Raw genomic sequence first — 25,831 nt, 5'->3', positions numbered from 1 at the left:
GGCAGGTAAGTGATGATCTAATCGACAATGAGCTGGCTACTGATTACATGCAACTCCGCCCCAGTGAGAACAAAAGAAAACCAGCAGTATTTCCTCATGTTAAGCCATTAAAGCATTTATTAACACATCTTTAAGCAATCCATGCATCGTAACAGCAATTTGTGGAACAGGTTATTCAGTCTGGACATGAATACAACGATAATAATGTTATCCAAGAGTACAAATAAAAAATACAGTTACACTTTTGTGAAGCAAATAGTTCCTGCATTAAATATAGCTCAAATGCCATCATCGTCTGTCAATATTTCAAGACTGTAAAATAAATGTACTAAAGCCCACAAAAAAATACTGTTTGTTTGTTACTCTACAGTAATTTGTTATTTCTGTAAAATCAAATACATGGTTCTCCAACATGGGCAACTTTATCTTGTTTATAGAAGCAAACCAGTTGAGTTAACAGGTTTTAAATACTTGCAGTGAGTGAATACACATCTGTATCAAAAGAACAAAGTGAATTTCAGTATCTCAGTATAACTTGTGTTCATTTTGAAAATCGTTTTTTTTCTCTGACCTAATGTTACCATTAGTGTCATGAGAAAGGTGGAGAACGGACATATATGTTGGAAGGTCTTCTCCCAGTTGAAACTGAGGTGGAGCAGTAGGGCCTTGATGCTGCACTGAAGGTGGTGGGAAAGCCCCAGTCGGAAAACTGTATGGTGGGGCCTGTTGCGGCTACTGATTGTTGTAGCCACTGGCTGTGTTGCCAGGTTGAGTGGGACCTGGTGCTGGGTATCCATAAGCACCTGGAGCTGTGGGTGCACCATAAGATCCAGTAGGGAAGGCAGGTGGGGGGAAGTTGCTGTAACTTGGCCCTCCAACAGCCCCTGCTGGGTAAGGTCCAAAATCCTCACCAGGCGGAAGGGTAGCAGAGAGAGAAGGAACAATGACCAGTGGCAGCCTCACCTCTGGGTCAAAGGCAAAACTGATGTCCAAATAGACCTGGGAAATATATGAAGAGGTAAAATCAGAGTACACCACAATAGATCCTGGATGAGGTGGGGTGTTTTTCTGTGCAACGTTCAAGGACAAGTCTCCTCTGAAATCTCAAAAAAGGTGAGCTGTTGCAGGAAGATGCTGTGAAATGTGAGTCAGTGTTGAAGAGGGTAGTTTGGAGTTTAACGAGAGGAACCTGCAAATGAGAATGTATTTGCAAAAACACAGCAGGAAATTTAACGTGAGTCCAGATGAGACAACAACTGCAACAGCTCAGATTTGTGGGCTGACTCCAAAATGTTTGGTCAGTGCAAATCATTTATAGACCCAACATGCAATTAAGGGTCCAGGTTAAAAAACTATTGGAATTCCCCTTCAACAAACAGTCATAGATATCTTATATAGACATCTTTAATTTTCATTCAAAAGAGATAAAGAATTGAACAGAAATATTATAAGAAACAGAACATTATATATTATAATAGCATATAATTGATATATTCTATAACATAATAAATGAAGTGAAAAATTAGGATACAATAAATAGATAAAAAGGATTTAAAGGTTGCCAAGTGGCATGGAATTTTCTGATGGACGATGACATTACTGAAGAAAGGTCTACTGTTTTACACATATTCTAGAAAAGGTTACTAAATGGATCAGCTTGGGACATGAGAAGAATATATGTCAGAATTTGTCAAGGGCTTGTCTGCATCGATCACATGTTGGGTCCAAATCTATCTTGCTCGTATATTTATCTTTGGAACAATGAAGACGGTGTATAACTTTTAACAGAATTTCAGTCAAAAGCAGTTCTGACTTGATGTAACATCACATTATTACATACCTTTATGTAATGTTCAACTGAGATGATCGCACAGTTATGGATCGAGTGGGTGACATCATTAGGAATCGTCATGTGACAGGAGACAGTTTCCTCTGAGTTTGGTGCGAGGGTTTCCCCCTCCATTATGCACAGAATGTTATCACTGGTGTTAGTGGAACCCTGGGCACGGTACACTGTTTTCTGACATAAGCTGACTTTAGGCTTCATTTTTTTGGAGGAGGAGTTGCAGATAGTGGCACCAACAATTAAAGTGTCACCTGTAAAAAAAATAAAAAACAAATCATTAAATCTGAACATACAATGGATTTTCTGGAAAATGTCACCACACTAAATAAAGACATATTATACATTACACGTACTATACTGCTTAAAAGTTGTTAATGAAGCATGTACAGTACATTTGGAGACACACCATCTGAATTAGTAATGAAACAATGCACAATGCTGTAAACATGAGATCTTAGCATACACAAAATCTTACACTTTGACACTTGTTCCAAGTAATTTGTAGTGAATTTACCTGGGCAGAAAACCTTTCCGTTAACTGTAGCAGTCATCTTGATCAGTCCTTTGGTGAAAACTCCAACCTCTTTATCCACTGAACCAGACTGGGGACACTATAAAGAAATAATAGGAAAGAAATAAACATTAACTGAATGCCTCATATGACTGAATTTCAAAGTCCAGAAGAAAATAAAGTCATCTTGCTATTAACTTTTGGATTGAGCCGTCCATGTTCAGGTTATCACCATATAAAGTGAACTCTTCAACATCTCAAAATGAATCCTCCATGACAAGGTCTAATTTGAGGGGTTGAGCAATGCTGCAGTCTTTCCAACCACTCAGTACATTTCACACTTTGAACAAACTTTTCACTCTGAACTCCTTCAGCAGAACACCCACAATTTCCTGAATTCTCAAACAGGAAATGATGTTTTTTGAGTGTTTTTTTGCATCTGATCTCTCTTTAGTGACTCCTTATCCTTTATGTTTACCTTTCCAGCAGCCCTAAGCCAGTTTTAATGCACAGGTAGAAATACTGTATCAAATTCGTAACATGTATCATTGTAATCTCCCACGTACCATAACTTGACCACGGTTTGATAAAGGTTTTGACACAAAATTGAGCTCTTGATGTGTATCAGAGGGCCACCGCCAGCTCCTGGATATCTTTGCTTCAAGCTTGTAGACAATCTTTCCATGCTTCCCTTCAAAAGATGGCGGCATGTCCCTTTAATAAAGGAATGGTTCACGAATGGCATTATTTGTGAACACAAACAAATGATGCGTTAATGCCAGCTACTGGAAATTCCCTCTTACCCGTATGGGATATCAAGCCTGAATTTTAAGTGATGGAGTCCTTTGGGAAGTACAGTGCCTGAATAAGGAAAAGAGAACCATAGTGAGACGTGAGGAACACTTCCCCCACAGAGACCTCACAAATGACTGACTGAGCTTGTATTTGCTGAGACACATTGACACAGTTTGTATCATGTGTACGTTTTTTGGGTTCACGTACGCAAATCGACAAACTTTGTATATGAAAATCTCTTGATGGCTAGTATTGACATAGATGGCTCCCCTTCAAGATGCATTTGAGGTGTGTGGTTATTTCTATACACTTGCTCGTTGTCCACACTTGATTTAAAACATCTTCAACATTGTTCACATTTTTTTTAAAAACCATAGACCGATAAAAAGAACTAATGGATTTTCACTGGTTACAGTATACTTTTCAATAAAAGCAGACGGTGTTAACATCCCCACGAACCAACATTTAAAACATTATGAGGGTAATATCTAGTTTATAATCAACTCAGGCCTATCCATTTCAACCAAAGTGCACGTTTCTTTGACTTACCTTTTTCATCCACCAAGTCCTTTTTGACTTTAAAGTACCTCTTGTGTGCACTGTAAGTTATCCAAACCTCTCCATGCTCCTCTGTCCAGCGGACATTGGCATCTCCTTTCAGTTTCACCCAGACACTCTTCACTTTGGTGTCTTTGGTCAAAGTGAAAGTGACTGTGCCTGCGATGGTGTCTCCAGCGGAAAACGTGCCCTCTTCATTGAGGGCTTCATAGACGACCTTTAACTCCTTTATCGGAGACATTATAGTTGTTTACGCCCTGTTCGTGTCTTCATGTGGTCAGGCAGCGCAGATGTTGACAGTGAGCCTCTCAGCTGTTGTGTGGCTCTGCCCCAGAGAGAACGATGCATCGTGACCACAAATTACTCATCATGGTTATTCAGGTGAACAGAAAGTCCCTCAGTGATAATTTTCAGCTGTCTCCTCTTTCTGTCTCAGCTTTGAATCTCTGTGGATTCCGTTTGGAGGACAGTACTGAGCTTTGAAATGTTTCTTAAACACTAGACATTCATGTTTCTGTATGCAGAATAGAGTTGGGTCAATGAAATTCATGCGCAACGTGGTTGGGCCTAACAGGACTGGACCCGTCCACTTGTACGACTGGAGCCACCCTACGCTTTAACCCCATGCTAATACTGCTGCTGTGCTCTTCACTGGCAAATTCCCCTGAGTGCACAGTGATATAAATCACGATAATAATATCATCCAAGAGTACAAATAAAAAACATAGGTAGACGTTTGTGAAGCAAATATTTACTGCATAAAAAAATAGTAAATATTTCAAAATTGTAAAAAAAAATGTACTAAAGCCCACAAAAAAATACTTTGTTTGTTACCCAGCATTTGCCTATTTCTGTAAAATCATATAGATGGTTCTCCAACATGGGCAACTTTATCTTGTTTATAGAAGCAAACCAGTTGAGTTAACAGGTTTTAAATACTTGTAGTAAGTGAATACACATCTGTATCAAAATAACAAAGTGTAGGAACATTATGAATGGCTTAAAGACCCTCATTATATCTCAATATAACTTGTGTTACCAATGTTACCATTAGTGTCATGAGAAGGGGGGTAAAGGGACGTACCCTCATCATATTTCAAGATTACTGGTGCTCTCTTGAAAGCTCAGTTTTTCTGATCAGACCCATTGCCAGCCAAAGTGTCAGGGACAGGGGGGTAAAGGGACGTGTATGTTGGAAGGTCTTCTCCCTGTTGAAACTGAGGTGGAGCAGTAGGGCCTTGATGCTCCATTGAAGGTGGTGGGAAAGCTGGGGGGAGAAAACTGTATGGTGGGGCCTGCTGGGGCCACTGATTGTTGTAGCCACCAGCTGTGTTGCCAGGTTGAGTGGGACCTGGTGCTGGGTATCCATAAGCACCTGGAGCTGTGGGTGCACCATAAGATCCAGTAAGGAAGGCAGGTGGAGGGAAGTCGTTATAACTTGGAGCTCCTACCGCCCCAGCTGAATTGGGACCCATCGCCACTGCAGGTGGAGGGAAGTCGCTGTAGCTTGGAGCCCCTACAGCCCCAGCTGGATAGGGACCCATCGCCACTGCAGGTGGAGGGAAGTCGCTGTAGCTTGGAGCCCCTACAGCCCCAGCTGGATAGGGACCCATCGCCACTGCAGGGGGAGGGAAATCGCTTTTGCTTGGCCCTCCAACAGCCCCTGCTGGGTAAGGCCCAAAATCCTCACCAGGCGGAAGGGTAGCAGAGAGAGAAGGAACAATGACCAGTGGCAGCTTCACCTCTGGGTCAAAGGCAAAACTGATGTCCAAATAGACCTGGGAAACAGAAATATATGAAGAGGTAAAATCAGAGTACACCAGAATAGATAGGCAGGGTGTTTTTTTGTGTGTCGTTCAAGGACAAGTCTCTTTTGAAATCTAAAGGTGAGGTCTTGCAGGAAGATGCTGTGAAATGTGAGTCAATGTTAAAGAGGGTAGTTTGGAGTTTAACGAGAGGAACCTGCAAGTGAGAATGTATTTGCAAAAACACAGCAGGAAATGTAACGTGAGTCTAGATGAGGCAACAACTGCAACAGCTCAGATTTCAGAGAGAGGCTTCTCCTTGAAAAAACACATACTTTTAGTGGACGTAACAAAGGATTACATTGCGGCCATTCCAGCCATGTTGCAGCAATTTCCTAGACCGATTCCAAAATGTATGGTCAGTACAAATCATTATATGATTAAATACAGGGGCCAGGTTAAAAAATATTGGAATTCCCCTTCAACAGCAATATAGCTATCTTATATAAGAGATAAAGAACTGAACAGAAATATTATAAGAAATAGAAACATTATATGTTGTAATAGCATATAATTTATATATTCCATAACATAGAAAATGAAGTGAAAAAGGAGGATAAAATAAATAGATAAAAGGTTTTAAAGGTTGCCAAGTGGCATGGAATTTTCTGATGGACGATGAAATTACTGAAGAAAGGTCTACTGTTTTTACACATATTCTAGAAAAGGTTACTAAATGGATCAGCTTGGGACATGAGAAGAATATATGTCAGAATTTGTCAAGGGCTTGCCTGCATCGATCACATGGTGGGTCCAAGTCTATCTTGATCTTATATTTATTTTGGAACAATGAAGACGGTGTAAGAATGACAATCAAAAGCAATTCTGACTTGATGTAACATCACATTATTACATACCTTTATGTAATGTTCAACTGAGATGATCGCACAGTTATGGATCGAGTGGGTGACATTATTAGGAATCGTCATGTGACAGGAGACAGTTTCCTCTGAGTTTGGTGCGAGGGTTTCCCCCTCCATTATGCACAGAATGTTATCACTGGTGTTAGTGGAACCCTGGGCACGGTACACTGTTTTCTGACATAATCTGAATTTAGGCCTCATTTTTTTGGAGGAGGAGTTGCAGATAGTGGCACCAACAATTAAAGTGTCACCTGTAAACAAAAAAACAAATTGTAAAATCTGAGCATACAATGGATTTTCTGGAAAATTTCACCACACTAAATAAAGAAATATTATACATTACACGTACTATACTGCTTAAAAGTTGTTAATGAAGCATGTACAGTACATTTGGAGATGCTCCAACTGAATTAGTAATGAAACAATGCACAATGCTGTAAACATGAGATCTTAGCATACACAAAATCTTACACTTTGACACTTGTTCCAAGTAATTTGTAGTGAATTTACCTGGGCAGAAAACCTTTCCGTTAACTGTAGCAGTCATCTTGATCAGTCCTTTGGTGAAAACTCCAACCTCTTTATCCACTGAACCAGACTGGGGACACTATAAAGAAATAATAGGAAAGAAATAAACATTAACTGAATGCCTCATATGACTGAATTTCAAAGTCCAGAAGACAATAAAGTCATCTTGCTATTAACTTTTGGATTGAGCCGTCCATGTTCAGGTTATCACCATATAAAGTGAACTCTTCAACATCTCAAAATGAATCCTCCATGACAAGGTCTAATTTGAGGGGTTGAGCAATGCTGCAGTCTTTAGTCTTTAGCCTTTGAGTCTTTAGTGACTCCTTATCCTTTATGTTTACCTTTCCAGCAGCCCTAAGCCAGTTTTAATGCACAAGTAGAAATACTGTGTCAAATTCGTGACATGTATCATTGTAATGTCCCACGTACCACATCTTGACCGCGGTTTGATAAAGGTTTTGACACAAAATTGAGCTCTTGATGCATTTCAGAGGGCCACCGCCAGCTCCTGGATATCTTTGCTTCAAGCTTGTAGACAATCTTTCCATGCTTCCCTTCAAAAGATGGCGGCATGATCCTTTAAGACAGGAGCAGTTCATGTTCATTTGTGAACACAAACAAATGACGTTAATGCCAGCTACTGGAAATTCCCTCTTACCCGTATGGGATATTAAGCCTGAATTTGAAGTGATGGAGTCCTTTGGGAAGTACAGTGCCTGAATAAGGAAAAGAGAACCATAGTGAGACGTGAGGAACACTTCCCCCACAGAGACCTCACAAATGACTGACTGAGCTTGTATTTGATGAGACACATTGACACAGTTTGTATCATGTGTACGTTTTTTGGGTTCACGTACGCAAATCGACAAACTTTGTATATGAAAATCTCTTGATGGCTAGTATTGACATAGATGGCTCCCCTTCAAGATGCATTTGAGGTGTGTGGTTATTTCTATACACTCGCTCGTTGTCCACACTTGATTTAAAACATCTTCAACATTGTTCATATTTTTTTTAAACACCATAGACCGATAAAAAGAACTAATGGATTTTCACTGGTTACAGTATACTTTTCAATAAAAGCAGACGGTGTTAACATCCCCACGAACCAACATTTAAAACATTATGAGGGTAATATCTAGTTTACAATCAACACAGGCCTATCCATTTCAACCAAAGTGCACGTTTCTTTGACTTACCTTTTTCATCCACCAAGTCCTTTTTGACTTTAAAGTACCTCTTGTGTGCACTGTACGTTTTCTCATCCTCTCCACTCCCTTCTGTCCAGCGGACATTGGCATCTCCTTTCAGTTTCACACAGGCAGCCTTCACTTTGGTGTCTTTGGTCAAAGTGAAAGTGACTGTGCCTGCGACGGTGTCTCCAGCGGAAAACGTGCCCTCTTCGTTGAGGGCTTCATAGACGACCTTTAACTCCTTTATCGGAGACATTGTAGTTGTTTACGCCCTGTTCGTGTTCTCATGTGGTCAGGAGGAAGAAGGCGTTGACTGGACGGCGGCGTCAGTGAGCCTGGCAGCTGTTGTGTGGCTCCGCCCCGAGGAGGACCGGCAAAAAAACCCTCCTGTGTTTCCTCCGCAAAAGCGTTTATTACAACGTACCTTCAAGCAAATCACTCATTCGTGACCACATATTGCTTAGCATGGTTATTCAGGTGAACAGGAAGTGGCCCAGGGGTCGTAGAAGAACAACACAGGGCAGCTGGTGTCCCTCAGTGTTCACCTTCAGCTGTCTCCTCTTTCCCTCTCAACTTTGAATCTCTGTGGACTCACTTTGGAGGATAGTACTGAGCTTTGAAATGTTGTTACCGTAGCACAATACAGTTGAGTCACTGGAAATCACGCGCGACGTTATGGGAGTACCATCAGGCCTGGGCCCGCCCACTTGCAGCTACGACCTGCCCACCACACTTAAACACAGCAGCGCCGAGATCCTCCCAGTGGCATTAGCTGGCAGTGGCACCGCAGTGGCAGTCTGTCTTTGTTTTGTCCTTCTTAATACTATACTTAGTACTATGCATATGTTTGTTTTCCCGTCCGACTCTATTGTCTCGATGTTGCCTTGAGAGCATCAACAGATCTTATTTTATCATGACAAACTGATGAAAAGTTATGATGAAAATGAAACTGAAACTGTCCCGAGTAAATAATAAGTAATCCCGGCACCGCTACAACTAATACTCCGAGTAGCTTTTGAGAAGAATACGTTGTACTTTTACTTTTTTTTTTTTTTTTTTTTTTTAGATACCAGCATACTCGAGTAATGTTTCAGTAATGTAATTGTACTCAGAGGCAAATATAATGTAGTTATGACATGTACTTTTAATGACTAAGAAGTGTTATGCGTTCAGTTTGAGTCTCTATATACGGTATAGTCCATGTAAGATGTATCTTGGGTCATTGTCCAGTCATCAATTCTTCTACCTCTCAGCCTGTAGTAGACCCAGGTCCTTGTCCCCACTTCAAATAAAAAGGTTGTCTTCACTTTAAATTCTTCCATACAGGCTAAAAATCAACACATTTTTCAACTGTTATATTAGTTTTTATAATGGTAACCAAGTTTTGAAACTCAATGCAAAACCCTGGTTGGAGCCATTTATTTTTACCTGCTTTAAGAATGGGACATTTGGAATGAATCACACCCATCAGAAACAGGGCAGATCCATTGAAGTCATTACGCACATAGTCTGTGATGAACCCCTCTGCCTGCAAACAGACTAAAGGATGTCTCAGCCTTTTTTCTGTCCGGGCTCAGCTTTAAAAGTTACCTGTATTGTAAACACTACCAGTATTGCTCGTCCGTAGCCCGTCTGTGTTTTACCCCAGTGGCATTGATATTTCCCATTCAGTCCAGCCAGCTCGCCTGCTCACTTGCTAGCTCCCTTTACACCACTCAACACATCCCTTCTGTTATCTGTTGACCAACACATATCAGTAGGGATGTCGTGAGTAATGCATCAGTGCATTACACACCCCATCCTACTGATATCTGTTGGCGCATTATATAACATACAATCATAGCAGGCACGTTGATGTTGCATTAAACATAGTGCAGATGGACAAACTGATCCACAGCCACTCTTTCACAGTTGCCTTCAACTGTGTGTGCTTTTCCATTTCAAATTAACATGTTTAATAAGAAGAATAAATAAGTATTAAAGACATGATTTAGGTGATTGAATTTTAACTCACAGTAGGTACTTTGGCATTTTCCCCCCCCATATAGTATAAACATACAACACACCACATAACAGTAAAAGAGTACAAATACAGATTAAATTTTCACTTTTGTAAACAGCAAATATTTACTGTTTTCAAATAGCTTAAATGCCCACTGTCATGGTTCTGGTTTTCAGTTAATTGTCGCTAGTTTTATTTAATAGATTATATTTCTTTATGTGTCATGTCTTACTTTCTACTTCTGGTCTTTTTTCCTGCCCTTTTTTCTGTGTACACCTTCCGGGTGTACTCAGAATAGGAAAAGACAGACAAAGGATGTAATCTACAAAATAAAAAACAGGAAACAGTTAACCAAAATCCCAATCATGACTCCCCTATCATTTGAACATACTTCAAGACAGTTTTTCTAAAATGTAACATAACAGCCAACTAAAAGCCCACAAAAACGTCCCCTTTATTTGAAACTTTACAGTAATTTGCTCTCTGTGTATACAATTCTTAAATTAATTTTTTAGTTAAAGGGGTTAAAAATAAGTTGTTGTGCATTGCATTCAGTGAACAGACATCTGTGTTTAAAGTCAAGAAACTCCATTATTAATAGGTGAAATACCCTCATCATATTTCAAGATTGCTGGTGCTCTCTTGAAAGCTCAGTTTTTTTTATCCAACCCATTGCCAGCAAAAGTGTCAGGGACGGGGGGGTAAAGGGACGTATAGCTTGGAAGGTCTTCTCCCAGTTGAAACTGAGGTGGAGCAGTAGGGCCTTGATGCTGCACTGAAGGTGGTGGGAAAGCCCCAGTCGGAAAACTGTATGGTGGGGCCTGCTGTGGCCACTGATTGTTGTAGCCACCAGCTGTGTTGCCAGGTTGAGTGGGACCTGGTGCTGGGTATCCATAAGCACCTGGAGCTGTGGGTGCACCATAAGATCCAGTAGGGAAGGCAGGTGGGGGGAAGTTGCTGTAGCTTGGAGCCCCTACCACCCCAGCTGGATAGGGACCCATCGCCACTGCAGGTGGAGGGAAGTTGCTGTAGCTTGGAGCCCCTACAGCCCCAGCTGGATAGGGACCCATCGCCACTGCAGGGGGAGGGAAATCACTTTTGCTTGGCCCTCCAAAAGCCCCTGCTGGGTAAGGCCCCGCAACCCCAGGTGGGAAAGGCCCAGCAGCTCCAGCAGGCTGAAGGGTTTCAAGGCTGAAAGGAATGATGACCAGTGGAAGCTTCACCTCTGGGTCAATGGAAAAACTGATGTCCAGATACACCTGGGGAACACAAATATATGACAAGGTAAAACCTGTCTGCATCAGAAATTACTGGAATCAAACTATTCATCTGGTTGACTGTGCTGACATATACACATGACCATTATATGTTATTTTACTGTAATGATTATGTGGCATTGCATGCTTTTATTCTTTAAATATTTCTGTTGAAGCGTGTGATTTCAGACAATAATTGCCTGTGCGACAATTTCTTCATATTTACAATATTTTCAGTTGATGTAACATCACTATTTCCATCATTACCTTGACGTAATGCTCAACTGATATGATATCACAGTTATGGACACAGCAGTTGACATCGGCAGGAATCGTCAATTGGCCGGAGACGGTTTCCTCCGACTGCTTGAGAGTGTCCCCAACCATTTTGCAGACACTTATCACACTGAGTTTACTGGAGGCATGGGCCCGGTACATGGTTCTCTGCTCTACGCTGAATTTGGGCTTCATTTTTTTGGAGGAGGAGTTGGAGATGTTTGCGACGATAGATATGGTGTCACCTGTTGGAAACAAATCATAATGTATATTCACGCATATGAATATTTATATATTTTTAGGAATAATGTCACGACACACACATTCATGATAAAATATTGCATACTGCATGTATGTGCTTTAGAATAGTTGATAAAGCATTGAAAACTTTGTTGTGTTGAGAAATGACATGCTTACACCAACACCTAAACCAACTGCTGTCTGACTGCATAATGAAACAATGTACAACGCTGTAAATGTCATCTGAAAATACACTGCATTTTATATGTTGCTTAAATGCCAAAGTGTTTGAGTTCAGCACAGCTGGAGTGACTTTACCTGGAGAGCAAACCTTTTTGTCAACAGTAGCAGACATTCGGATGTGTTCTTTGGAGAAAACTCCAACCTCTTTACCCACTGAGCCACAGTTCGGACCCTAAAACAAATGACAGGAAAACATTATATCATATCAACTCGAGGCCACGTAAGACTAAAATTCTAAGTAAACAGTCGTCTTTGTTCTGTTTCACGCCATGCAAAGTCAACTCCAAATAAAATCTCCCAGAACAGGTTTTAAGTTTTAGTTGAGCAATACTGTAATCTTACTCTAGATTCTCATGCAATAACATGTACGGTGGCACTGAGAGCACAATGTACTGCAACTTGATTTAAAAAACAATGCAAAAAAAAAAAAAAAAAAAATCGCAAAAAGTCAAAACACAAGCAAAGTAGGAAAAATCAACAATTTTGACAAGAAATGTTCAGCTTTGAGAAAACATGCTGCAAATTCAGTCAAAAATGTCAGAACAAAAAAATAAAAAAGGAAAAAGGACAGAAAAATGTTGCTTGTTGTTGCCATGGCTAAAGAATTGAAATCTAGCTCAGGCATCAAACGTTCATGTTCATGTTGTGGACTGACATCATTCCTCTGCGCGTACACTGTGTATTGTGTCAATCTGTTGATACGGCAGCAGTGGTAATGAAACAGAACAACACACGGGGAGCCGGTAAGCCTGTGGAAATACAGGAAACAGGGCAGGGCCTCAGAGGATAACACCAGGTAGGTTTGCACAAAGAGCAGTGCCAGAATTGAGCGGATTAAAGAGGGGAGACCTCGCCGACAGAGACAAAAAGAGACAGAAAGTTTTACGCTGGAGAAAAAAAGAGAAAGCTGCATCTGAACACTGCTCACGAATCTCTCGAACTGTACCATGCCACCATGTTGAAAAGGGATGCAGGGAGAACGCTGAGACTAACATGAAACAAACATGGACACTGGATTCCGCTAATTTGCACGCTCAGCCATACGGGCTTTCAAAACAAAGGATTGGAGAAGCTCATATTACAACACACATTCAGAGAACATGACTCAGTTCTCTGTTGAGGACACCATTACTCCAGTGTACCTCCACACAGCAATCAGTTGCTTGCTGTTATATTAACCCTTTAAACCCCAAGGTTCCCCAATCAGTGGACCTTGGTATTTTTAACCCTAACCCCTAACCCTAACCCCAGAAAATTGGCTTGGGTTAGACGTGGAAATAGATTTAAAATTCTTAACGTAAATTATTGTTAAGTCCCACTCACCGTTGCTTGGCTATTTAGTGGTAAAGCCCGTGAAACAAAGTTGAGCTCCGTTTGTTCTACGGAGGGCAAATGCCAACTCCTGGATATCTTGGCGGCGAGGTGGTAGACGATCTTGCCATGATACCCCTTGAAGGATGAAGGGAATGACCTGTGCGACAGAGCCGGTTCATGGATGCGGTAATTTGTTAACACACAGTATTGGTGCCATAAATGCCAGATATCCCCACTTACCCCTGTGGGATTTTAAGCCTGAACTTATACTGATGGTCTCCTTTAGGAAGTTCTGTGCCTGGAAAATAAGTGACCTCACAGGTGAATGACACAGCCCTTTTTATGGACTTTTAAGTTGAATTTTAAACATTTCTTTATGTTCTTCATGAGATTCATGTTGTTGTTAGAAGTGCACGTGTGAAATCTACAACATTTGTTTGTTTCTCTGTAGGTGCAGGTAGATATCGAGAACTGGGGAAGCATTTTATGTGTTTTGTGCAAACCTGTCACTTGTTACCAACACCAAAAAAAAAAAAAAAGAAAAGAAAAAAAAAGAAAAAGAAAAGAAAAGGAAAGAAAAAAAATCTGTGTGTGTGTGTGTGTACATATATAATATACATTTCATAAAACGAAAGCAATCTTAAAGCACAACACGGTTTTTGGACCTACCATCAGCATTTTCTGTCACTAAGTATTCCTTTTCTTTGAAGAGCTTCCTGTGCGCATTGTGGGACCTCCTTCTCTCTCCGGTTCCGTCCGACCAGTGAACGTGCGCCGCACCTTTGACTTTCACGAAGATGCACTTCACTTTGGTCTGCTCCGTCAGCGTGAAACTGACCGTGCCCGCGACCGTGTCTCCCTCGGAGAAGGTGTTTTGTTTGTTGAGAGCTTCGTACACCAATTTAAAGTCCTTTATCGGAGACATGTTGGAGGAGTCGTCCAGGTGCGTTCCCCGTGTCCCACCTCACCTGTGCGTATGGGCAGTGAGCGGCGGCTGACTTTCTCTGGTATCCGGCTCCGCCCGCAAAGTCACGCCCACCCCCGTAGATGCCCCATTGAGCCTGAATCGTACGTCGACATCGCCGCCATATTGGATGTGGCAGCTTCGCTGCTTGATACAAGTCAATGGAGTGAACTTTATAAAGGGCCCTTCTGCAAATGGCAAGTTAATATTGAATCTGTGACTACAATAACCACATCCTGACATGTAAATGTGACATCTGTCTACCATACTGTCAACTTAAATATGGATAACTGACTATGAATCAGAATCAGAAATATTTTATTGATTCCCCACAGATAATTACGTTACATCTGCTCCCATTCAAAGTCAGTAATGATAATAATAATAATAATAATAATAATAATAATAATAATAATAATAATAATAATAATAACAACAACAACAACAATAATAATAACATATGCATATATGGTGCATATTTATAATAGTAGCCTACTGCAACTTTACTTTTATCATGAAATGTTATTGTATACATACTATATTTTGTTGTGTCATGGTGTGTATCACTTCACTGCTAAAAGAAAAGAAAGCGGGCTCACTGCCAGTTGCAGTTTCTTATCTGGATTTGCAGACTGTTAATCTTTTGTCTCCATGATTATTATTAAGGGTTAGGGTTACTATTTCTAAACACTACTGATCAAAATCCGTGACATGTAAACGTTGCACACATATGGATAGTTACTGGATATAGTATGTTTATCTTTATTCTAATAGTTTTAATTATATTTTAATTATATTTGTATTCAAACTGTAATTTCATTCTTTCCAATATTTCCTCATTATTGTCTCTGTGTTTTGAGACTTACTCTTGTGCTGCTACTTATTTCCCTCTGTCCTGCTGTGTTACCTGCGAACTCCCAAGGGGGATCAATAAAGGAACATCTTATCTTACATACGGTGGCATACAATTTCAAGGTACCTTACTTGATGATTCTACATTTTGAAGGCAAATATTGTACTTTTACTGCACTTTATATATTTGGTAAATGTATTTCATGAGGGTGGACTATGCAGCTTTTGATACAAGGAATAGAAGCTTGCTAATATCTTAGGCCGGGCTCAGACTGCAAGAGTTTCAGTCTCAGATTAAATGGTGATATGAGGGGTTTACCGATCCCAACAAACAAAACAAAAAGTACTCGAGAACTATTTGTAGGGGTGACTTTCAGTTTCACCAAAGCAAATCTTCACATAATATTTTACTTTTAACCAACTATGACTTGTTGGTACTCTTCACACCACAGTACAATATAAACATATTTTATGTTAACATGGGTTGAAATATTCGGCTATTTAACTGGTATAAGTGAAATGTACAATTATTTATATACAGAGAAGTGAAAGATATGGGTGTATAACAAAATGTTCTCACTCACACAGACAGAGTCACGGTGACACTTTACCTGACAAGTCTTTATTCAAATGTACAGGTCAGAGAAATACTGGCAATTTGAGGGGGATAACAAATCAAGTTTGCAAAGTGCAGTGTGATGAAATAGTAGTAGTGTCATGTTAAACTCAAAAGACTTGAAAATATAGGAAAAACTAATGTATTATGGCTTAGTTATAATTCTATATTAAAAAAAAAAACAATCATAAAAAATACTTTTTTTTGATACAATACATGTTGTTAAGTTACTTCACCCGGCCTCCAAACAGAAGATTGAGGTAGAGCAGATACGTGTGAATAATAACACTTGTTGAAACTATGATCAGTCGAGCACAACTGAGTTTAGCAAGGCACGTAAAGTTCACAGTGTATCTTGTTTACTGAGACTTGAGCAATGATGTTATCAGCATGTAATTAGCAACCTGCACTGACCAGAAAACAACAATCACATTCACATACAAAAAGCTCGATTTCTGTATATCATTCTTTACATGCAAAAAGTTAATAATGCACACAATGGACTGGATTCCTCACTAGCTGTAAGTATTTAAGCACACGTTGTGTTATTTGGCATCAGAGTTTTCATTAGCAGGAGGCGGGAAAAGGAGTAGATATGCTGGAGGGGCTTCATCCGACTGAGACAGGAAGTCTGTGCTCGCCATTGGAGCAGAAGGCAGCGTGTCATATGCGGGAGCGGCTGGTGACATGTTGAATGCTTGAGAAAAAGGAGGAGGTTGGATCTCTGGGGCACTTGGGGGTGGGTGAAATGTTGAGACAGGAGGTGGAGGATGAAGCGTAGAGGACGGAGCGTTGTGTGGATCTCCATATGGAGACGCCGCTGGTATATTGTAGCGCTGGCTCACGTGTGCTGGCTGAGCAGGGTACGCAGGCGGTGGTGCTGAATAACTTCCTGGCTGACCATAGGGATAGGGACCCACAGGAACCACAGGGGGATGGAAGTTGCTGTTACTTGGTCCTCCAAAAGCCCCTGCAGGATAGGGACCCATCGCCACTGCAGCGGGAGGGAAGTCACTGTGGGTTGGTCCCCCGATAGCCCCAGCTGGATAGGGACCCGCAGCCACACCAGGCTGAGGGCCATGAGCTAAGTCAGGATGAATAATGACCACGGGGAATACGACCTCTGGATCGAAAGAAAAGCTGATGTCCAGGTACACCTGGGGAAAAACAGGACTGTTTCAATTGCACACAATGCTTTACTTTAAAAATAGAATAGCAAGTGAGTATCTGACAACAACGAAGAATCTTAATCAATGTTAAAGGCTCAAAAAACTCATGCAATAGACAGGTACACTGTTACACCAATACCCACCTTTAAATAATACCCCACTTTGATAATTTCACAGTTGTGGATTGTTTGAGTCAGATCATTAGGAAGCTTTACTGCCCACTTGACATCCATCTGTGTTTTGGCGTTAATACAGCTGTTGGCCACTTTGAAGATGGTGGTTCTCTGTTGTTTTACATGGCCTCGGGCATTGTACACCACATCCTGAGATAAACTGACTTTGGGTGTCATGTTACTGGAAGAGGCATTATTGACTTTTGCAAGAACCACCATAGTTTCACCTGCAAGGACGAAAAAAACATGTTGGATTCATTTCCACCTCTTCAAATTCATGTAACAATTCAAGTGCTCCAGAATGTCTTTCGTAAAAAGACAATTCATTATTTTGTGAATGTAAAAGGTGCAACTTACACAAACATAGTGTTTATGATCAATCATGGCTTCAACCATAATCAGGAAACTGTCACAGTGCTGCTGTGGCAGCCTCTTTGTGTTTTCATTGTTTTGCCTTTCCCCCCCTCTTTTCTCCTTCACCTGCTGCTTCTCTGTTGCTGCGTCTCAATTCAGGGTCTGCATCCTTCGGAGGCTGCATTTGAAGGCCAATTACGTCACTACACCGCGCAGCCGACAAATGCAGCCTTCTTTTACCTCTTTTTGGAGGACGCAGTGCTACAATCCTTCTTGGCCTCACATATCCCAAGATTCTTTGCATGCCGAAAAAGAAGAAAGAAAAGAGAGAAAAAGGCGACATCGCCTGGCACAGATTGTACCTTTCGCTGGCCTGGGTGGCAGAAATCGTGACGTAAGGGGAAAACATCTGGTGACGCAACCAGGAAATGCTCCAAAGGCTAGACCATCCCATTTATCAACGGCTAACGCGATTAACAAGGTCTCTTCAAAGGACTCGCCTTTGAAGACAGAAAAGGCCGGGTCCTTCGAAGGATGCAGACCCTGAATTGAGACACAGCATACGTGTGCGTGTGGGTGTGGCAACAGCAATATTTGAGTGGCACACCTGAGAAGACTCATCTCATCATCCACTGCCAATTTCTACCTGGTCTCTCCACCACGTTGGTGCTAGATTATTGCATCCAATACTGTGATTTCATGGTGCTGAAACTTAGTGTTTTCTGCGTTCTTGCCTTTATGCTCATGCACTTTTTCCGTTTTGCCTTCTACAGAGATCTCCAGCGTCGTTCCGCTCTGCTCTGCTTTTGTTCACCTGAGTCCCTGCACGCCGGCTCTATTCAACCCTTCTTTCCTGCCTGCCTGCCACCCCTGTCATCTCGTCCACATCATCCTCCAGCACTAGTTCAAATAAATCGCTTGTTCACTACTCCCTGTCTCTGTTGTTATTTTACCCAAATCTCTATACACTCTTTTCTTCATGCTTCAGTAAAACCTTTTATGACAACAAACCAATTTCATGGCAGAAATGTTCATTTGTCATGTGCACAGGTGTATGCCGACCAGGGCACTGGAAATGGATACATCTAAAACTCTTGTAGTGACACGTCAAAACAAAAAAAAAAGTGGCAAACATGCATGCAAAGTGTTGGCTGTAACCACCTTCCCATGACAAAAAAAAGATTTTCATTATCTGCATTTAGCAGCAGATCCTCTTCCATGACTTGAGCCCACCATGTTTGAGGAGGAATTTTACTACCTGGGGCATAAGCACTCTTGTCAACGATGACATCCATGTCCACTTTTCCTCTTCCGAAAATCCCAATGTCCTTGTCTGTCGAACCAACTTGGCTTGACTAGAATACAATAAACAAAAATATGTTACTATTCATCACCTTTCATTATTAAGGCAATACAGTAAATTGCTTCAGTATTACAGTTATTGAGCAGGGCAGGACACCAGTGTAAGTGTCGCTGCAGTACCATTTGGGAAAAAAAAAATATATATATATATACACACACACACACACACACACACACACACACACACACACACACACACACACCTATATATATCTATATCTATCTAATTATTGTATACTGTACAATATTTCTTGTTTTGTATTCTATGCTCTGTACATGTGATATAATAAAGAACCTTGGATGACTTAATGACTTACAGAAGAAACGTTAACTGTGAAAGCCTTCTCGAGCAAAGTCTTTTTTTGTTTTGCTTTTTTCTCCCAAAACAGGGGCTCAAATTTAATTTCAAATTAACTTTTGCATGCATGATGGACACAAGCATGCTTGCTTTGACCTTGAAAGAAAATCAACCCAAAATGTGAATCTTGCCCAGACAAAGGACTTCTTCATTGCCTGAGTACATCCCAAATGTCCACCAGTTGCCTTTTGTTTTTTAAGTTTATCTTGTGATGACTCTGACTGTTCATCTAACTTTAAATAAGAATATGTAACTTTTGAAAGAGGAAATAAAAACATTCTACTGGTATATTTATGCAATTAATGTACTTTATTTAAGTATTTCCCCTTTAAGCTACTTTATACTGTTACTCATGTAACACGTAATTAGTTTTTAAAATCTGATGCATTAAAATAGATTTAACTACACAACTGTATATTAAGAAGATAACATCAGCACCTTCTCCACCAGTGAGGTGTACTTACACATCAGTGCAATTAGTGATGGAACTATATACATTTACTCGAATATTGTGCTTAAACACAACTTTGAGACACTTAACTGCTACTTTATACATCTGCTACACTACAGTTCAGTTTTACAACTTGCCTGAAATCACCATTAAATGTTAACTTGGTTTATGATGTAGTAGATGATATCATTGTTATAAGTGTACCAAGTTTCATGCTTTTATGAAAAAGTGGACAATTTTTTTGCATGTCATCTGGACTACATGAAGAGTGTGCTGTGACATCACGTTGCAAGAAAGAAGTCGGTGTAGTTTTGGTCAGAAATCAGAGTTTTGTGTGTCCATGTTTCAATATTGTACGCACATTCAGAGACTGAGGGTTTGGAAAGGCCTTGGAGACAAAACGTATCTCCTTTTCATCTGTACGGTCCAGCCTCCAACTCCTGCAAAGCTTGGCTTCCAGCTGGTAGACAATCTTTCCATATTGCCCCCTGAAGGATGATGGCATGCTTCTGTAATGGAGAAACTGGGGATAAATGTTATGTTATCAGAATCGGCTTTTTGGTCATCTTTGTCTGTCATAACTGTCTTACCCTGATGGTATGTTAATCCTGAAGTTAAAGACATGGATTCCTTTGGGAAGCACAGTGCCTGAAAGGGAAACGATTTTGGTTCTTATGGTAGTCAACTTCCATCACTATCTGCTACGAGGTTACTGTTAACCGTTAAATTTTCCTCAAGCACTTTAAGTTCAGACTCGAGGAGATTTGCTCCAAGTATTTGGAATTCACCAATTCAAAAGCCAAAACAGCGGTATTGGATGATATTCACCTTGTTGACTGCTGACGGCCTGCAGACAGTAAGTTAACATTCACTGATGAAGGTGGCTGATGTTGATCTGATGTGTCACATCTGTTATGCACTGGCACATTCAGTGCGTGTTGTTACACACCTGGCACCAGTTTGTGAGGCCACTTAAGTAAAGAAAGATTCTTGTAACTGAGTAGGTAGTTGTGTTGCAGGCTAAAGGGGTTTTTGCAGCAGTTACATCAGTTTTTATTTTTTTTTTTACAAAAAGGTCATTTTCCATGTGAAAAAAAGGTTATATTAAAGTGTTGTAATAACGACAAAAACATATCAGTATAAACTGTCAGCTAAAATCTTTTTATGCATTACCCAGAATTTCACAATTGGTGCATTCCTACATATTACTACCAATTAATGCTTCACATTTCATTGTTGGGTCATTCTACAGAAATGTCCACTTGTGGAAGGCCAACGTGTCTGAAAATTGACTTATTTTTCTCACAAGTCCATAACTCATTGACTCTGTAAATACACACAAGTGAAAGTTAATTACCTATTATGTCTTTTTAGGACTCATTGGAGGATGCCTACTCTTTTGACAATATAAATGCCAAATACAAACACTGTTCAACAGCATGACATTGTGTTGTCCTTTAAGATCGGTTTGTTTATTTAATTTATTCTGTGAGGAATACAAATACAGTTCATTTTTGTCAATCATTTTTATGACTTACTGATGTGTGATTTTATCATAAATCAACATAATTTATTTCTAAATGGTATAGTCACACTGTTACCCCAGTGATAAGACTCTAGGGGAGGATGACTTTGATTATAAATTTCATAATCTTATCTATGATTGCAAATTTAAATGTGATTTCTATCTTGACAACTGTGTATACATTATTGTGTTTTAACTGGTAGAAAAACATTCTCTGAAATCAAAATACAGCACAGTGCTTCTATAACTTACATAGCTGTGGGAACAATTTCCTGTGGTGACAATATTGGTATTATACGGGTCACGGAGGAAGTAACTGTTCATATACGCTATTGTTTAATGACAGAATAAAAAAAAAAAAAAAAAAGAGAGAGAGAGAAAAGAAGTAAGTCTCAAATGTTTTTCAGCTGGCATTTTTCTGTAAAGCCTCAGGACAGAAACATGGACGTTTCCACAGAATGACCCTGTTGTGTTACGGAAATAAAACTTAAACCCAAAGTAGTTCAGAAAACCTCAAACTCAGCAGTCGGCAGTACCCGGATGGGCCAAGTCAGGCATGCATAGCTCACGACATCGCTGCATACCTGTGGAATTCTCTGCGATCAAAAACTGCTTCTGTTTGAAATATCTCGTCGAAGCGGAGCACGTTTTTTGGCGATCGCCCTGCTTTTCCGTCCAACGCACATCGCAGTCCCCTTTCGCTTTGACAGAGAGACTTTCAACTGTGATCTCCTTGAATAACACCAGTGTCACTTTGCCAATCACAGGGTCCCCCTCCGAAAACGTCCCGCGGTCATTCAGCGAGTCATAAGTCATCTCAAAGCTTTGGACTGAAGGCATGTTCGCGGAGGATCGCAAGCGAATGAAGGCTGTAACGGTGAAATGGCCAGAGAGAAAGCAATGAGTCGGGACCTCCAAGATGTATCTCGGTTATTTGCCAATATGGCATCAGTTGTTTGTAGGACAGGACACGCCCCGAGAGTCTGATAGAAGCCCTCTGCTGCCATACACAGGACGAGTGGGGGGCTCACAAGAGACACGGACCACTCGAGCCACTCACTGAAAAGCCATTCAAAAATAATGTTACGGAGCCCCCTAGAGGCCAATCACGGGAACACACAGTGACGAAGAAGTAGGTACACACGGGTGGATTAATTGAGCACAGAGAACCTGTGTGAGGACTTCCGATGTGGCCTCTTCACAATAAAAGGACAGTTGAATTACTCAAAGACAATACTGATCATAGTAGTGATAAGATTTGTTTTTCAGGCGAGTCATTCAGCTTACACATCACAGCATAGAGAGTATCCAGAATATTTCCTGCAAATAGAAAATAATCAGTAATCAGTGTAGAGATAATAAGACATCCTGTTTTAGTGACATACGTACATATCATGTCAGGATATACCATGGTTTCATTAAGCAGTGATAAGTAACTCTGCATCATATATGTCACAAACTTAAAATGAACAAACAACAGATTTACATCTTTCATCCAGAAGGCTTGACGCCTATTCCGGTAGTCTTTCTAGAAAGTAAAACGCTGTCGTTGTTGACCATTGTCTTGGAATTTTAACAAACAGCCAAGGACTTTATTTACCCCTGGCAAAATTACCACTTTCAGTTTTGAAATATTGTGTTCGTCACTCACTTACCTGCTTGTGGGCATCACTTAGATTGTAACAATCATGTTGGCTTTTGTACAATTCATAATTGTACCGACATTTTTATATCTACATGCGTGTTAATAAAACGGGTGGGTTGTACGTTACCTAATACGCACGCGCACATCGTCATGAAAGAGGGCGTATTTCGAATGTCCTAAGCCACTATCTCCAAAATGTGTAAGTGTTATTGACCTGTTTTATTTTCGTTGCTTCAACTTCTTTTAGCCTGCAATAATTTGACAGACCTGCTTTGAATTATAAATCCCGACATTATTATTTTTTTCCCCCTCTGCCCCGTTTGCTTTGCAACCCTAGTTAGCCAACAGCTAAAAGGTTTTTGAAAGTGTTGCTAATGTTACCTCATTGAAAACTGGTCAAAAAAACCTGTGGAAAATGTCAATGTTGGAATTGACTGGAATTATTACCGGTATATAAGGTGATTAGAAAGTGTCTGTGAACACATCTGTTAATTTAATATTAGCTAGGTATGTGACATCACTTAACAGCATGCAGGTGTTTCTGAAAGTGTAAGGAGCAAATGTCAAAACTGACAAGACTCCAATGTTAATAGATTAATACAGTGTAAACATTTACAGCGTGTCTAAAATCCATCCTTGGTTGTTAGTAGGCCTACATATTGTGTTTACATCGGACAAGTTAAATAATGATGAATACCCAGATCATACAGAAAAGTCACCTATGATGGGTTTTTGAGGATGCTTGTGATGAATTTCCTTCCACAATTCATTGCAAAAAAGGACATATAGATGATGGGGACACCTCCTTATGGATCCTTAATGTTCAACCAGCCTCAGGAATATCTTGGAACTAAAAATGTATCATAGGTGATGGCATGTTTGTAATGCAGGTGAAACATTGATCAGAGCTATCACAGACCTTGAACAGTGTTGCAAGATGCTGCCATTTATATGGCAGAGTGATACTGTGCTAAATTTACTGAGAAAACATACTAGAATGTTACTTTTATTTCCAAATATAATGCATCTCTATTTCCTTTTGCCAAACAGCACATGCTTTTAGTGAACAATTAAGTTGTATTTATCCTTTCTGATCTTGAATATCCATCTTTTATTGTTGTCTTATTCACTTATCTTGTTTGTTATTTGTCCTAGTTCAAGACAATCTCAAGACAATTTTAACTGCCTGTGCATTGTAGGTTGCTTGTAAAGTACTTTTAATTACATTTGATTTGTTTGAAAAGTGCTGTATATAAATAAAGTGATTGAATGAACAATGGTAAATGCTCAACTGTGAATTAGGGCTGACAATATGGTAAAAATAAATCATACTGCTATTATTTTGACTGCGATATGGTTTACCTTTAGTGGGACTGAACATTTTTGCATCACAAATGTAATTCTCACTGGAAAAAAATATTGAAATGACGTTTCAGTTGTGTAACTGAAATGTAGTGTGATCGTGCCATTAAGCAGATGCACATATCAGTGCTTTTAGAAAATTCGGACTTCCGAGTTGTAATAACGACTTGAAAGTTGCTGTGAATGCCATTTACTAGTCAGCAACTCATAATTATGATAACGCACACCTCTCATCTGCTCATGGGACCTCATCCCTTCAAGCTCATTGGAAAGTAAAAGTGCAGACTGCCATTGTAAGAGTCCACAAACTCAGTCCTCTGTTCACTGTCCGTGGTTAAAGTTTTAAATGCTGAAATTACCATCACAATGATGTGTGTGGTAGTGCCTTCTAAAACTCCTCTTGTCACGTTCCGTGTTTGCCCCTCTAAGGTTAATAACCTACTCTCAATCAGATGGTGTGCTGTCAACAGAAGGTGCCATGGAGACAGTTACCCTGCCAATGTGGTGAGTGCAATGAGCGAAGGAGGGAGGGAAAAAAAAGTCAGGGACACGAGACAACAAAATGTGGCCAATTTGAGAAAACAAAGGGACCAACAACAGGAGTGTAAAGGGAGAAAAAAGTAAGTTTGATATACAAAGACACTGGAATGAACAGTTCTTTGCTTTAAATATTGGACAGGCTAGTTCCTGTAGCTGTGTACTGCTAAATGTATTTCTTTTTTTTGTCTTTGATGTTGTGTTTGCTTGGCATGCAGAGCTAAAAACCCAACATCACTGGCCTGTGCAATCTGCATTTAGGCCTATTATTTTATGGTAATATCTTGGTAATGAGACAAATAAGATTCCAGGTCTACACCTCACTGTTTTAGCTGACAAACAGAAATAACTTTTTTTTACCAGAAAATGTGCTTAGTTGTTTTGAAGGTTTTGTTGCCCAAATAGATTGTGAATGCTTGTCCATTGTGAATGTTTGAGACAGAAAGCATTCAAGAATGCTCTTTGTCCATCTAATATGGCAATGTCTTTTTCTCAAAGACTTCACTGGGGTGTTGTTTCCAGACTTCTCATGTTTTTGGTAGCAATTCTGACTGAAAGCCCATTATATGTCATGAACTCCAGCAATCTGTGTTCAATCAAGTTTTGTTTTGTTATTTTTTTTCTTTCATTTTTTCATAATAATAAAAATTACTCTTCTGAAAATTTCTGAAGAATAGCCTCTACCTGGACTGAATAAGAACCAAACCTGTGAAAATGAAATGTTCACAACATATGCTGAGATTCCTCAAGAAAAATGCTTGCACAATGCTTTTGTGAAATCCGTAAGAGTGTGTAATGTGTCCATTACACACTCGTACGGGACTAGGCTGTAACTCAGTGGCCTTTGAGTTTTCTTTATTATGAAGCTTTCAGGGTATTTATGATAGAATCCTTATCAAAAACGCTATTAAATCCTGCCAATTCCCAGTTTAGAAGATTTTTGATGCTAAGAATTTGGGTTTATTACAAAACAATCTGGTAGACTGTTCCCTGATACAGTACGTGGATATTAAGGTAGAAAATCTTGGCA

At 40.1% G+C, this 25,831-nt stretch overlaps 5 protein-coding genes across 10 annotated transcripts in view; 1 reads left to right on the top strand and 4 right to left on the bottom strand.

Moving 5' to 3' along the window:
• Positions 1 to 97: 97 nt before the first annotated feature.
• Positions 98 to 4,837, bottom strand: LOC119019976 (arrestin domain-containing protein 3-like). Its single transcript, XM_037098990.1, has 6 exons — positions 3,702 to 4,837; positions 3,161 to 3,218; positions 2,924 to 3,071; positions 2,361 to 2,457; positions 1,841 to 2,097; positions 98 to 999 (listed from the first exon to the last, which is right to left on the bottom strand). Exons 1-6 carry the CDS (start codon positions 3,949 to 3,951, stop codon positions 733 to 735), a joined length of 1,077 nt encoding a protein of 358 aa, XP_036954885.1. The 5' UTR covers positions 3,952 to 4,837; the 3' UTR covers positions 98 to 732.
• Positions 4,801 to 8,776, bottom strand: LOC119019975 (arrestin domain-containing protein 3-like). The gene is made up of 6 exons (XM_037098988.1): positions 8,109 to 8,776; positions 7,568 to 7,625; positions 7,339 to 7,486; positions 6,889 to 6,985; positions 6,373 to 6,629; positions 4,801 to 5,488 (listed from the first exon to the last, which is right to left on the bottom strand). Exons 1-6 carry the CDS (start codon positions 8,356 to 8,358, stop codon positions 4,835 to 4,837), a joined length of 1,464 nt encoding a protein of 487 aa, XP_036954883.1. The 5' UTR covers positions 8,359 to 8,776; the 3' UTR covers positions 4,801 to 4,834.
• Positions 8,777 to 9,423: 647 nt separating this feature from the next.
• LOC119019076 (arrestin domain-containing protein 3-like) lies at positions 9,424 to 14,542 on the bottom strand. Its single transcript, XM_037097307.1, has 6 exons — positions 14,103 to 14,542; positions 13,674 to 13,731; positions 13,443 to 13,590; positions 12,195 to 12,291; positions 11,628 to 11,881; positions 9,424 to 11,363 (listed from the first exon to the last, which is right to left on the bottom strand). The coding sequence occupies exons 1-6, from the start codon at positions 14,356 to 14,358 to the stop codon at positions 10,755 to 10,757; spliced, it is 1,422 nt and encodes a 473-aa protein (XP_036953202.1). The 5' UTR covers positions 14,359 to 14,542; the 3' UTR covers positions 9,424 to 10,754.
• Positions 14,543 to 15,854: 1,312 nt separating this feature from the next.
• On the bottom strand, positions 15,855 to 23,024 carry LOC119019075 (arrestin domain-containing protein 3-like). Of its 2 annotated transcripts, XM_037097306.1 has the most exons (7): positions 22,913 to 23,024; positions 22,545 to 22,577; positions 20,323 to 20,380; positions 20,094 to 20,241; positions 18,820 to 18,916; positions 17,178 to 17,434; positions 15,855 to 17,022 (listed from the first exon to the last, which is right to left on the bottom strand). In XM_037097306.1, the coding sequence occupies exons 2-7, from the start codon at positions 22,546 to 22,548 to the stop codon at positions 16,411 to 16,413; spliced, it is 1,176 nt and encodes a 391-aa protein (XP_036953201.1). In that variant the 5' UTR covers positions 22,549 to 22,577; positions 22,913 to 23,024; the 3' UTR covers positions 15,855 to 16,410. The 2 variants fall into 2 exon arrangements, with proteins under 2 accessions (XP_036953201.1, XP_036953200.1); XM_037097305.1 differs by lacking the exons at positions 22,545 to 22,577; positions 22,913 to 23,024 and adding an exon at positions 21,842 to 22,482.
• LOC119019073 (probable E3 ubiquitin-protein ligase HERC2) overlaps positions 23,021 to 25,831 on the top strand; it is a 300,235-nt gene continuing 297,424 nt past the window's right edge. The window contains exons 1-2 of one of the 5 annotated variants that reach the window (XM_037097301.1): positions 23,021 to 23,101; positions 24,717 to 24,768. The gene's annotated coding sequence lies outside the window, so the exon portion shown is untranslated. Of the gene's footprint in view, positions 23,102 to 24,693; positions 24,885 to 25,831 lie in introns of all 5 variants that reach the window. The other 4 variants (XM_037097298.1, XM_037097300.1, XM_037097299.1 and 1 more) reach the window with 4 other exon arrangements.

The sequence above is a fragment of the Acanthopagrus latus genome, chromosome 5 (genome assembly GCF_904848185.1).
Source record: "Acanthopagrus latus isolate v.2019 chromosome 5, fAcaLat1.1, whole genome shotgun sequence".
NCBI lineage: Eukaryota > Metazoa > Chordata > Actinopteri > Spariformes > Sparidae > Acanthopagrus > Acanthopagrus latus.
The sequence above is the reverse complement of the archived record's forward strand: the minus strand, read 5'-3'. Positions and strand labels throughout refer to the sequence as shown.

Coding starts and splice junctions, on each gene's coding strand:
- LOC119019076 (XM_037097307.1), bottom strand. CDS start 14,358: ATGTCTCCGATAAAGGACTTTAAATTGGTGTACGAAGCTCTCAACAAA. Junction 13,591..13,673: donor AGGCTTAAAATCCCACAGGG/GTAAGTGGGGAT, acceptor TCTGTCGCACAG/GTCATTCCCTTCATCCTTCA. Junction 11,364..11,627: donor CAGTTGAGCATTACGTCAAG/GTAATGATGGAA, acceptor TGTGTTCCCCAG/GTGTATCTGGACATCAGTTT.
- LOC119019075 (XM_037097305.1), bottom strand. CDS start 22,097: ATGCCTTCAGTCCAAAGCTTTGAGATGACTTATGACTCGCTGAATGAC. Junction 20,381..21,841: donor GATCGCAGAGAATTCCACAG/GTATGCAGCGAT, acceptor TTTCCCTTTCAG/GCACTGTGCTTCCCAAAGGA. Junction 17,435..18,819: donor CAAGAGTGCTTATGCCCCAG/GTAGTAAAATTC, acceptor TCGTCCTTGCAG/GTGAAACTATGGTGGTTCTT.
- LOC119019976 (XM_037098990.1), bottom strand. CDS start 3,951: ATGTCTCCGATAAAGGAGTTAAAGGTCGTCTATGAAGCCCTCAATGAA. Junction 2,458..2,923: donor CAAACCGTGGTCAAGTTATG/GTACGTGGGAGA, acceptor ATTTCTTTATAG/TGTCCCCAGTCTGGTTCAGT. Junction 1,000..1,840: donor CAGTTGAACATTACATAAAG/GTATGTAATAAT, acceptor TATATTTCCCAG/GTCTATTTGGACATCAGTTT.
- LOC119019975 (XM_037098988.1), bottom strand. CDS start 8,358: ATGTCTCCGATAAAGGAGTTAAAGGTCGTCTATGAAGCCCTCAACGAA. Junction 6,986..7,338: donor CAAACCGCGGTCAAGATGTG/GTACGTGGGACA, acceptor ATTTCTTTATAG/TGTCCCCAGTCTGGTTCAGT. Junction 5,489..6,372: donor CAGTTGAACATTACATAAAG/GTATGTAATAAT, acceptor TCTGTTTCCCAG/GTCTATTTGGACATCAGTTT.